General features: G+C 40.1%; 2 protein-coding genes across 4 annotated transcripts in view; one reads left to right on the top strand and one right to left on the bottom strand.

Annotated features, from left to right (window-relative positions):
- Nucleotides 1-13,180, top strand: part of VWA2 (von Willebrand factor A domain containing 2) — a 79,052-nt gene that overhangs the window by 63,610 nt on the left and 2,262 nt on the right. The gene's annotated exons all lie outside the window — the stretch shown is intronic.
- The window catches only part of AFAP1L2 (actin filament associated protein 1 like 2), a 93,125-nt gene continuing 80,045 nt past the window's right edge, over nucleotides 101-13,180 (bottom strand). For 2 of the 3 annotated variants that reach the window (XM_058188603.1, XM_058188601.1), the window contains 8 exons: nucleotides 10,927-11,072; nucleotides 9,564-9,675; nucleotides 9,048-9,287; nucleotides 6,802-6,955; nucleotides 6,202-6,366; nucleotides 5,238-5,431; nucleotides 4,676-4,798; nucleotides 101-4,425 (listed from right to left, as the gene is read on the bottom strand). In XM_058188603.1, coding sequence (XP_058044586.1) covers nucleotides 4,399-4,425; nucleotides 4,676-4,798; nucleotides 5,238-5,431; nucleotides 6,202-6,366; nucleotides 6,802-6,955; nucleotides 9,048-9,287; nucleotides 9,564-9,675; nucleotides 10,927-11,072 — 1,161 coding nt within the window. In that variant the 3' untranslated portion in view covers nucleotides 101-4,398. The remainder of the gene's footprint in view (nucleotides 4,426-4,675; nucleotides 4,799-5,237; nucleotides 5,432-6,201; nucleotides 6,367-6,801; nucleotides 6,956-9,047; nucleotides 9,288-9,563; nucleotides 9,676-10,926; nucleotides 11,073-13,180) is intronic. The other variant, XM_058188602.1, reaches the window with a different exon arrangement.

Genomic DNA, 13,180 nt, shown 5'->3' with positions numbered 1-13,180 from the left:
GAAGGGGTTATACTGATATATTTTCAGACCCTATAATGTAAGACTCTAAAAATGGATTTTTTTAGGTAATCAAACTCAACGAGGACTAAAGGATCCTGTGATTGCTTTAGACCACATATAAGTTAACTTTGAGTGTTTATTAGTCATAGCGACAATTTGGTTTTTGGAGTGTTAAGTTTAAGTCCCAGAATGTTTTACATATGAGAACTGCAGGTTACAACCCTCCCCCCAATTCCTCTATGGTATGGACTGATTATTAACAATGGAACTAGTAGTTATTAAACTAACTAGTAGGGAGCACTTTATAGTTGCCATCTTGGGAACAGGAAAGCTATGTATCAGCCTATAGCTGTTAAAATCACTGCCTTGAATGTATTTTTAGTGTAAGGTTTCTAAGGCTACTCTGAATTAACATTTATCTTTTCTATATAATTTATGTACCTAAATAAATTAGGTACATAATTTGATAAGAATCAAAAATGGGGACGTGGTGGCTTAGTGGCTAAGACGCTGAGCTTGTCGATTGAAAGGTCGGCAGTTCAGCGGTTCGAATCCCTAGTGCTGCGTAATGGGGTGAGCTCCCGTTACTTGTCCCAGCTTCTGCCAACCTAGCAGTTCAAAAACACGTAAAAATGCAAGTAGAAAAAATAGGAACCACCTTTGGTGGGAAAGTAACCAAAGGCAGTTCCGTGCACCTTTGGCGTTTAGTCATGCCGGCCACATGACCACAGAGATGTCTTCGGACGGCGCTGGCTCTTCAGCTTTGAATCGGAGACAAGCACCGCCCCCTAGAGTCGGGAACGACTAGCATATATAAAGGTAATTTACCTTTACCTTTATAAGAATCCTTGAATCTTTTTATACTTAGTAAAAACTTGTTATTAATGCATTCTATTAAAAATGTTACAAGGGTGTCCCCTACAGGACAAGAACATATCATACCATAAATGCACATTAAAAAATGTGAGGCTCCCTTAAAGGATTTTGGAATAGGTTAATAACTGTTCCTTGTAGAAAGTTGAAAAGTTCAACTTCGTAGGCTTACATAAAACCAGACATTCAGTGGAAACTGTTAGCTCAACAATGTAATGATAAAAATGAAAAACAAATACACATTTAAAATACAGCCAACACTTTTATTTAAAAATGATTTATCTGAAATGGCAACTGACTAAAAAGACACTTGTACAATAAAGTTTTTTTATAAAGCTAGGAACATAATAATAACAGTTCTACAGTTATTTAAAAGAAAGCTTTGGAGCTGATTTAAATTCCTCTGTTTTGGCTGACACAATCAGCCATAGTACTTTGGTTGACACAACTTTATGGTCTGAAGTGACCTATTTGAACTGAGTGGAGTAAATGAGTCAGTTGCTACTCCTCTAGTACCTTTTCTACCGATGCTTCTAGTTGTCAGTTTGCCAGCATTTTAACTTACTGTCACTCTAACACAGGGCTGTCAAACTCACATCATGGTGGTGTCATGTGACATATTGGGACTTTCCCCCCCTTTGCTAAACAGGGTGGGGGCGTGGCCAGCACGTGATGCATGGGCTGGGTGTTTGACAGCCCTGCTCTAATACATCAATATTTTCTTACACTAGCATGATACAGACATCACAAAACAATGTTTACTGGCACTGAGGGCATATGTACAGGAGCAGTCTTAGGTTTCATTAATGAACTACCTGCCTCTCTTCAACTGGTTGGATCCAAGGTCCTTTTTTAAAACGGCCCTACAACCCCTTAAGTCTGCACCTTGTCTATAAAATGTCACTCTCATATACTAATACACATCCTTAGATAAGCTTAGGTAGCCTTAGATGGCTACCTTAGATGGCAAACCTAAAAGATATTCTTACTTGAATATGACAAAGTCCTTAAACACCTGTAGTGTTTACATTTGTGGTCATTCAGGAACCACACAGGGTTACAAACAACAGTTGAACAGTTGAAGACTGCTCGAGTCTTATTTCTGCTGCTAATCCTGACTTTCCACTTACTTTTTCAAACTACTTCCTGATGTAATCCAACAAGAGGTGTTTGAGTTTTAGATGCCTAAAAATAAATATATGATAAGCCAGTCAAATCCTTAGATGAATTCTTAGAATTGAAATTGTATACACATATAAGCAAAGGGCTTCTGATGGATGGAGCAGCCCATATATATAGCTCAGAAGAGAAAGAGCTCTCATTAAGGTGCTGTAAAATAACCCAGGCACAGTAGGATTGTCACTGATTTAATGAATGATAGCCAATCAGTATAGAAACATCTATTGATATAAGTATTATCTAAAGCAGGGGTCTCCAACCTTGGCAACTTTAAGCCTGGTGGACTTCAATTCCCAGAATTCTCCAGCCAGCTTTGCTGTTGAAGTCCACCAGGCTTAAAGTTGCCAAGGTTGGAGACCTCTGATCTAAAGCAATGGTGTCCAATCTTGGCAACTTTAGGACCTGTGACTCTCTGGGGAATTCTGGGCATTGAAGTCCACAATGCTGCCAGAGTTGGACACCCCTGATCTAAAGCCTTGATATTTTCTTTGTGATAAATGTTGCTTTTGTTACCAAGGCAATGCAATGCTTTTGGCCCATCATAATGGGAAAACCTGATGTCTGTAGTTCCTGCAACAAGCAAATAATTAATATGGCACATCTATTGCACAGTATCATGATTGTCTGGAATGGTGCTCAGATATCAAAAGCCCACTAAATCGTTTCAGTACTTTCCTGACAGTAGCTTCCTAGCAATGATGCTTTCTGTTCATATATCATGAAAAATTACTCCTATTCAAGAATAAAATATAGAATCTGGTATGTTCGGTGAAGAATCCATGCTAACTTTAAATGAGAATTTCTGTTGTATTTTCCTGAACTTAATACATCAACTCCTACATCCAGCTTCAATATTGTACAATGAAGCAACAGACCCTGGAGGTATATAGTAGAGGGAGACGAGATAATGCTGTATGATTCCGCGTATACTTACTATATGCCTCCTAAGCTAATTTACTGCCCTCAGTGCTACTCAACGACATGTCAGCATTCGGTTTTCTACATAGAGTGATAGAGGGTGGAAAGGCTCCTTGTAGTTCTTTCCTTCAGGCAGCAAAATAGTTATAAGACTCTTCCTACTCTGCTCTAATTATATTTTATTTATTAAAAAGAGTAATAAAACACCTTTCAAGGGTGCGTGAAATTCCTTTCTCCCCCAAATCATGTTTATGTGTTTACATCAGATTAATTCCTGCTGTGAAACTGACCTCAGAGAATACAAAGAGATGTAGCTGATGCTTAGTTCCTATCCTGAAGTATTAATGTCCCTGAAGTGCACTGGAATCATCCCTTACTTAGACACATTTTACATATTACATCTTTAAATGTGCGCAACTACAGGTGTTTAAAGAAGGAACTCATCTGTGTTATTTTTCCAAAAGTAAAGCTCATACTCATGCACAGGGATCAGGACATATATAAATATGTACCATATATAAATATGAGTTGCTGTGTAAATAGTAGATTTTTATTTGTGCTTTTGATTCAGTATGAACGGGCAACTAATGCCTGCAGTTTTCTTGCCAAGATGAAGTGGTTCACCATTGCTTCCTTCCTAGAGTAATGAGAGAGTGACTGGCCCAAGGTTACCCAGCTGGCAGGGTTAGGGCTCACAGTCCCCTAATTTTTAGCCTGATGCCTTAACCATTACACCATACTGCTGTAATAAAATTATTTAATAAAATAAATGGCATGTTCAAATCCATGGATCATATAAGGTAATTATGCTGAGCAATAGGTCACCTAATCTGAAATTAGGGCATCTGAATAAGCTTGGTGTGCCAGCTGAACTTTTGAACTGGAGCACCTAACATTTTCTCCTGTGGATGTTGTGTTGGGCATTCCATAGAAGTATCATACAAATTTGCATTATTGATTAAGAAAACTTCTCTCCTAAAGAAATGGCTGATGTGAAGCTCAACTTTACCTCCTCTGTCTTCTGTCATGCCTTGGTATGCTACAGAAATATTAAACAGGTCCAACTAAAAGTCATTTTAACGACAAATTCTAGACTGTACAGTGATAAAACACCATACTAAAAGTAGACAAAAGCTTCCTTATGTACAGCAACAGTTTCAGGATACCAGTAAGGTTAGAAGTACTGTTTTCATTTGGGTTATCTGTCCTAGCTACACAGTGCAAGTCTGCTAAAAGGAGCAACAGCCTTAGTCTAAGGAAGGCCATGCTGGCATCTGGCCAAGGTCCATTGTTTCTTCCAGACAGTATGATACAGTTCCCCACTTGCCATGCTTTCTTCATCTGGACATTTTTGCTACTGGCAGTAGGCTTCTGTAGTCCACAAAGAACCAATTTGAATCTTCATTCTTTTCTTGAGGCTAGGATTTCCTAACTAGCACCTTTCTTTTCCCATTCCTGCAAAGAAAAGGAAGAAAAAAGTGCTTATTAGCTTGTGAAGTTGCAATTACTTTATATAGTGTTTTTGTTTACTTTATTTCTCCAAATAATCTACAAATACTTTATTTCTCCAAATAATCTACAGATCTGATATTTCCTGGTGCTACTACCAATTGCCATGACTTACCAAACCTGGAATGCCAATTTGGTGGGTTTTGTTTTTGTTTTGTTACATAATTCCAGTGGTTATGCTTCCTAGATACCTTACCTTTGCTTTCTGCAAAACTGTTCCTTTCCCTGTGACCATGACAGATAAAGGACGGTTTTTTAATGCCACTGCTGAATTGACAGGTGAATTTTCTGGGTTATTCGTAGGATTAGCAACTTTCATCTATATTTAGGGGGAAAAGAGAATAGTGATCACACAAACTTTATTATTTTAAACTAAATTTTATCAGTTGCATATCAGAGTTCATGGAATCTTCAGGTTGTGGATATGTGGAGTGTGGAAATATAAATTAATGTTGCATTCGGTCTTGGCAATTTATGGAAACAACTGATTCTGGTGTTGTGCTTTCACGTAGCAAGAATGAAGCTAGAATTATTTCCAATTTTGGCCAAAGTACTAATGTGCCATATGGGTACTGTAGGGCTTACAATATCAGTGAAGCAAGAACTCTTCTTGTAAATTGAAGGCCTACACTATTAACTATTAAGTTTTTTAAAGTATGAGAAAAGATTCAATCATAGAATTCTTGCCTCACACATACTGTATATGAAAAAGTTGCTGACAAGCATCCTACTGCTTCTCAAAGTAACAGGCTACATACTTTAGGACTTGCATTTTCCATGTGTGTGGTATCCACTGTGGTGCCAAGTGTAACTGGACCAGACTCTGCTTTCCTGAGATTCTCTTTTGCTTCAACAAGTCTTAGCTCCAAGTCAACACGCTGATCTTCTTTCTTCTTACACTCTTCTTCTATCTCTTTTAGTTTCTGTTCCATTGTAGACAACTTATTCTTATCTGCCAAGGGAAGAATAGGGATATAGAAAATGCAATAAATTATCTCTCTCTTCTATCTATCTATCATCTATCTATCTATCTATCTATTTATCTATCTATCTATCTATCTATCTATCTATCTATCTATATCTCTCTATGATCTATCTCATCTATCTATGCCTCCATGGACTTCTTTTCTGGTGTCTTATCCTTTCCTTCCGTTCAATTTTTTTGTTATAGGACAGAGAAAAACAATAAAATTAACATTTTAATTTTAAGGCAATAGGAACTCTAAGCAAAGCCTATCTACATGGTAAGAATATATGGCAGGGATGATCTTTAAAGCATCCAAATCTCAAACCATTTACAGCTTTTAAGCGAACAAATTCTAGAAAGTCAAACTGGGAGTGCAGATCAGCAAAATAGATATAAAGTATTCTAAATGCTTTCTTCCAGTTTTCATATTGACTTCAGCTTATTCCATCAATCACTTCTCATGGGCACTCTTTAGAACATTACGTACTTCCAAGAGGGAAATGTTAGGACCAATTGTGGAGAAAAGAAGAGCTACTTATCAAATGAATCAAAATAGTGTATCTGTTATTCTCCAGAAGATTATATGAAACTTTTCTTATGAAGAAGTAACATCAAACAGGGCAAGAACCTGCTGATAACTCAGCCATCATCCAGCAGTCTCATAAAACACGATCACATCACTTAATGCTTAAAATGATTTTCTGTTTTACGCCAAGCACCAGGGAATGAAAATAAGACAAGCAATGGAAGTTTACCTGAGCAGTTCACCATCATCTCTTTCAGCTCCCTTTTCTCTTTTCGAAGCTTTGCCAGCTGAGAGCGGATTTCTTCTTTGTCTTTCTCCAAACGGTCTCTCTCCTCTGAATATCGCTTCGCTTCAGCCTCCGTTCTGTTCTTGCCTAGTTTTGTTTCTACAGGGGCTGTGAATTTAGTTACATTCTCTTAGTTCAGGAATCTTTCCCAGTGACAGAAACTACAAACACTAATGCAATGGTTGAATACAATTGAAAAAAAGAGTGACAGCAGATCTACATTTATCTACTGAGCTATTTAAAGAGCTCAGATCCAAAAAAAATCTGACCTGACTACAAAAGCCTTCTGTAACCATTAGGTAGAAGAACTCTGTCCTAGCCTGTTGTCATGCAGGAGGGAGAAAGCCAGTAAATTAAGAAGGTATCAGGGAAATAATAAAAGATGTCCCAAATTAGCCTGCTGTTCACTAAATCCTCGCTAACAATTAGCCAATAGATCTACAGCAAGTTCATGACTTAACAAAGTGTGGCCATAAATAGAGATGATCCAACTGCAAATAAAAACTCAAACTAAAGAGATACAACTGCTGCCACCATACCTACCTGGATTCATCACTTTGGGCTTTTCTGTTTTTTCCTTTGGTGCAGCCATAACCACAGTAGGGTCACTCTGAGGAAATATAATTTGCTGCTGTTGTGTCTGGATTTTTACTGTACCTGTCCACGGAGGTGGCAGCTCATCTATGTCTGTAGGCCTCTGTTCGAGAAATAAGATGAGAAGAGCCAGATTGGTCTAGTGGTTAAGGCATCAGAAACCAGGAGACTGAGTTCTAATCCTGCCCTAAGCATTAAAGCCAGCTGGGTAAGGCAGTCACTCTCTCTCAACCCAACCCACCTCACTTTCCCTTACTGTAAGGAAACAAGGAGGGGAAAGTAGTACTAGGTATGTTTGCCACCTTGAGTTATTTATAAAAAATAATAAAAGATTTTTAAAAATCTAAAAAATAAATAAAATGTCCAGGCCACCATTGAGAACAGAAGGGTAGCATCTGAATTCCCAAGGAAACTATTGCCTACAAAATGCTTATGAACTGTAATATTTAATATGAAAGAAGAAAATGTTTAAATACATGACTAGAAAGTTTGTCATCTGAACTATGTTTAATTTAAAGGAGCTGTAAAAAAGTCTAATTTTGTCCAAGCTGCATCTCCTATTTTTTGGAGTGACCTGCAGCGAAGTGTAACTCTCAGTTCAGAAAATTTGTTAAAATGAGTTAAGAACATAGCTAATTCTAGGAATAAGACTATCTTTCTTTAAACAAGGTACAAAACCATTTGGAGATTCTATAGATGCAGCAAAAGTACATAGGTGGGTCTGTAAAAATGCTTTGAAAGCCTTGGATTTGTAACAACAACAAAAAAGCTTTTGAACCTAGCAAGGTTATGGGTTAATGACAACCAGAATTGCTACACAGGATGTAAATAGTACTATCGGTAGTGCTTGGTTAATGTTTGAGGTTAACATTGAGTGGCATTGAAAGTTATTTACATCCACGCCTTAAAGTTAGGGCAGTTGTAGTACCCGCATAGTCACATGATCAAAATTCAGGCACTTGGCAGCCCACCTGCATTTACAACTGCAGGGACAGTTCAATTCCCATCTGCCTTCAATCTCTGCACTTTTGGCAACCCTGCATAGCCACACTCCTGGGAGGCAATGGTGGAGCCAGTGGCACTGGGACTAAAATAGAGGCCTGGGGCCTTCAGCAGTCGCAGCTGGATGTCACTGCTCCAAACTTCAGCTCTGGTGCTGCTTGTGCTGCTGATGGTGCCTCAAGCCCAACACAGAGCCCCACCTGCCCAATTGACAGTGGCTGTCTTCTTCCTTCTGCTATTGAGGAGCACCCAGCTTGTTCCTATGAAAGGCAGTTGCTGTTTGAACAAGGCCTTCTCCCCAAGACTGCACATCCCATTCTCCTAATCATGTACACCCCTCTCATGATGCTTTAGAAAGGTCAAATTAGCTTTCTGAAGCATCATGAGAGGAGCACTCACGATTTGGAGAATGGCAAGTACAGTCTTCTTGTGAGTTTGTCTCAGAAATGTTCAAGAGGAGGCACCTGACCTTGCCCAGGCTTGGGGTTAGGCAGAACGTCTTAGATCTCATCTAACAACCAGTGGGATTCAGTTAGTGACAGATGCGGGCTGATGGGTTTTCCATTGCTAAGTCAAGTGACAATGTGCTTTATGACTAAATAGCTTAGCAACAGAAATTATGGTCCCAGTTACCATCATAACCTGAAACTACTTGTATAAGCTTTACATACAGAAGCTTGTACTAGCTTTACTTCTGATAATACTATGGGCTGACCTTACTATGACTTGACTCAGTGCCTCAAATTTCATGTTACTATAAGGCTCCAAGCCCGCCTTCTACTGATACTAGCTCCTTGTAATGTGTACAACACCCTTTACTGTAAGTATCTCCTTTCAAACTAAGGAAAAGGACAGTAGTTTGGTTTTTGCTCTCTCTCTCTTTCCCTTCAGGATAATCAGACTGTTTCATTTCATCTGTTTTGTCACAAATCCATTTCAGAACCTCCAGAAAAGGATAGAATATTATTTGTTTCCTTCACATGAGATTAGATTGTTCTATCACTGACAATGGCTATCCAAAGCTTTAAGCAGATGCATTTCCCATTACCTGCTATCTTTGTATTTCAATTTCTATCATTCCACATGCCCATGCTATCTAAAAATATAAGGAACTGCAGACCCAGCATGTGTGGAACATGTCAGTTTCGAAAAGGTATTGTAAGAATACATAAAACTTTATTGCTCTATAGTACCTGCTCTGGAATTTCCATTGCACTTCTGTTTAGTTCTGGTTCTTTCTGCACCATGGCTGAGTCTTTCTCAAAGTCCACCGAGCTCTTGCTCATAGATCTTTGTAAAGGTGGAGACACCGAAGGTGTAGACTGACCCTGCTTTGAACCAGCTCCATGCAGCAAGGATTTCATTGGAGTGAGGTCTAGATAGACTCTGTCTTGTTCCCCTTCACATTTACTTTCATTTGGAGACACAGCATCCTGTAAAAGATAGCATGTTCTGAATAATAATTTCACTTAAGGAAGAATATTCTGCTTAGAATAAGAAATGTCTATTTGACAATGTGAATTCAACACTGTTACACCTTGTTTAGTAATGTGGATTTACATTCATTCATGAATTTATAATAGCAATCCAGCACAATTTTCTTTAAATATTACTGACAAAAAAATCACTTTGCAATCCCCCCTCTCCAAAATTCAATGATTGCTGCTTTAGAATGGTAAACAAGCTAGCCAGTTCTGCAAAAATCTCACCATGGTAGACTCTGGAATGTCCACATCATCATACAGTTCTTCTTGGTTCCCCATTTTCTTTGGCAGGTTGTCAATGTAAGTGTTGGGTTCAGAGTGCTTTCTTTGCATTAAACTGAAAAATATGAAAGCAAACATGCTATCATAGAGTTTCAGAGCACCACGAGCAGTGATAGCTCTTAAATCCTGATAGTTACTGTCTATTTTTGGATGTGGTCACTGCTCCTGACTTCTATCTTCTACCAGACACACAAGACTTTCGGACTCCAGCAGTAAAGATGGGAATGCCAATAGTACAAGCACCCAAAACAGAGCAGAAAATCCCAGCTTCCCGTGTTTCTGTTCCCCTTTTAAGACCATCAATCTCGCTGCCACCCGACAGAGGTGAATACTGAGCGTGTAGCTGCCCTACCCACAAAATATCTGCCGTGGTCCCTTGAGAATGAAGAGACACTGTGATGGCATGCTGACAAGCACTGGGAGAAGGGGATGATGAAGAAGGCGCCTGGCTCAGTGGCTAAGGTTCTGAGTTGGTCGATCAGAAAGGTCTGCAGTTCCGCGGTTCAAATCCCTAGTATAGATCTCCTGCATGAGCAGGGGGGGGTGGACTAGATGACCTTCAAGGTCTCTTCCAAGTTTATTACTGTTACCTGACTTTGCTGTCCAATGAAGCAGTTACCATATAAGAGTCAATGAAGCAGTTACCACATAAAAGACCAATGAAGCAGTGTACAATGAAGACCATAACACTGGTTCCTATCACCAAGAGGCCAAGTGTCTCACACATCTGTGTAATCATGCAACAAGGGGTCCACTATAGTTTTCCAAGAATTTTAATTTTGATTCCAAATGTTTCAATCTCAAAATATTTGGTAGGCTTTAGGTTGGAAAGTTAAAGAAAGGGGTGATAATAGAAATCAAATAAATAAATGAGATAAACACAATTGTATGTTAAATAAATACAACAATTTGTATTTTCATTCATTTGTTTTCCCCACATATTTTCCTTAAAACTAGGAAAATAGGATTTTCTCCCTGTTCAATTGCTCTTTTTAGGGTGGAATCTTCATTCAAAGGTTGCCTTTTTGGGACATAATATTAAAAGTAATTATTCAGATATTTTTCTTTCTTTTTCTTTAGTATAGCAATTTCATCTGAATGTGTAATATATTGGATATATTTACATAATAGTGTTTATTCTTTTCCAGCTGTTTCTTCCTTCAAGTAGTAAAAATCCTACTGAAATTTGCACTGATTGTTTCCCACTCACCCACCAAAAACCCAAACTCCTATTTAGCAGAGTCAATAAATATACTAGTAAACCACCAAAAGGAAACAGATTCTGAATGTTAGCATAGTAACTTACAATAATGAATTTTTTGCTGCAGAGACAATGCAGGAAATTCTGTCAGCATCAACGTAATCATAAGTAAGGTCCTCGGGATCCGTTTTAGAGCCAGATTCGGACAAAAGGACACCAAGCCAGTGGCCCATTTCTTCAGAAGACTTTGTCTATTAAATAGATGAAAATAGAACCAACTGTTATAGCTATGGTTCAAACCTCTTCTAATGTGGTTTAGTGAATCTCTAATCAGTGGTCTCTACAAATCCAGTGGCTTGGATCTAAAGAAAAGTTGGTAGTAAGCAGAAGAAAAGACAAATTTTTTCCACTCAGCAATGTTTCAATAATATTTTCTGAAGACTCGAACTATTTGGCTGAATAGACACACATTTGCTTATTGTTCAAATAGTCCTTACTTAACAGAGAACAGGGTTTGGGTGGGAGAAAAATGTTCAGAAATTATGTTCTGCCCAAATCCCATGGAAAGGAAATCATTCATGCTTGAAATTCAATGATTCACAGACCCATATAAATATTTAATTATTTAAATATTTGTGAAAATTCTATATTCAAGGTAGGATTTGTCCTTTATTTATTTTATTTTTATTTAATCACATTTTTATACCGCCCTATCTCCCGAGGGACTCAGGGCGGTTTACAGCCTATTAAAAACACAAAAACACAAATATAAATACAAGATAAAACACTAATTAAAAAACTTATTGAATAAGGCCGAATTTAAAATTATAATTAAAATACTAAAACCCCATTAAAAACTGAATTAAAATTAACATCCTAGCCCAGTCCTGCGCAAATAAATAGATGTGTCTTAAGCTCGCGGCGAAAGGTTCAAAGGTCGGGAAGTTGACAGAGTCCCGGGGGAAGTTCGTTCCAGAGGGTGGGAGCCCCCACAGAGAAGGCCCTTCCCCTGGGTGTCGCCAGTCGGCACTGCCTGGCGGACGGCACCCCAAGGAGTCCCTCTCTGTGAGAGCGCACAGGTCGGTGGGAGGCAGTCGGTGGCAGCAGACGGTCCCATAAGTAACCCGGCCCTAAGCCATGGAGCGCTTTAAAGATGGTTAGCCGGAAGGCCACAGGTAGGTGTTGGGGCTCCCTCTATCACCTGCGCAGCCGCATTCTGGACTAACTGAAGCCTCCGGGTGCTCCTCAAGGGAAGCCCATGTAGAGAGCATTGCAGTAATCCAGGCGAGATGTCACGAGAGCATGAGTGACTGTGCATAGGGCATCCCAGTCTAGGAAGGGGCGCAACTGGCGAACCAGGCGAACCTTGTAAAAAGCTCTCCTGGAGACGGCTGTCAAATGGTCTTCAAAAGACAGCCGTCCATCCAGGAGAACACCCAAGTTGCGCACCCTTTCCATTGGGGCCAATGACTCGCCCCCAACAGTCAGCCTCAGCTGCAGCTGACTGTACCGGGGTGCCGGCATCCACAGCCACTCTGTCTTGGAGGGATTGAGCTTGAGCCTGTTTCTCCCCATCCAGACCCGTACAGCCTCCAGACACCGGGACAGCACTTCGACAGCTTTGTTGGGATGGCCCGGTGTGGAAAAGTACAGCTGAGTATCATCAGCGTACAGTTGATACCTCACACCGAAACCACTGATGATCTCACCCAGCGGCTTCATATAGATGTTGAACAGGAGGGGTGAGAGAATTGACCCCTGCGGCACCCCACAAGTGAGGTGTCTCGGGGTCGACCTCTGCCCTCCCATCAACACCATCTGCAGCCGGTCAGAGAGATAGGAGGAGAACCACCAATAAACGGTGCCTCCCACTCCCAATCCCTCCAACCGGTGCAGCAGGATACCATGGTCGATGGTATCAAAAGCCGCTGAGAAATCTAATAGGATCGAGGCAGAGGAATAACCCCTATCCCTGGCCCTCCAGAGATCATCAACCAACACGACCAAAGCTGTCTCTGTGCTGTACCCGGGCTGAAAGCCGGACTGGAACGGGTCTAGATAGACAGTTTCATCCAGGTACCGGGGTAATTGGCATGCCAGCACACTCTCTACAACCTTCGCCACAAAGCGAAGGTTGGAGACCGGATGATAGTTACCTAAAACAGCTGGATCCAGGGATGGCTTCTTGAGGAGAGTTCTCACCACTCTTTCTCAACGCATGCCACTTCTGTGGGTCCCAAGACTGAGGCCAGCCTTAGTTAATGAAGCGGGCCACTCCTGTGAGGCGGGGGCACCTCGCAGGCGCAAGAGTTCATGTACAGAGTATCGCATAAAGGAATAAGAATCGGCGAAAGACGGT

The sequence above is a fragment of the Ahaetulla prasina genome, chromosome 6 (assembly GCF_028640845.1).
Source record: "Ahaetulla prasina isolate Xishuangbanna chromosome 6, ASM2864084v1, whole genome shotgun sequence".
NCBI lineage: Eukaryota > Metazoa > Chordata > Lepidosauria > Squamata > Colubridae > Ahaetulla > Ahaetulla prasina.
The sequence above is the reverse complement of the archived record's forward strand: the minus strand, read 5'-3'. Positions and strand labels throughout refer to the sequence as shown.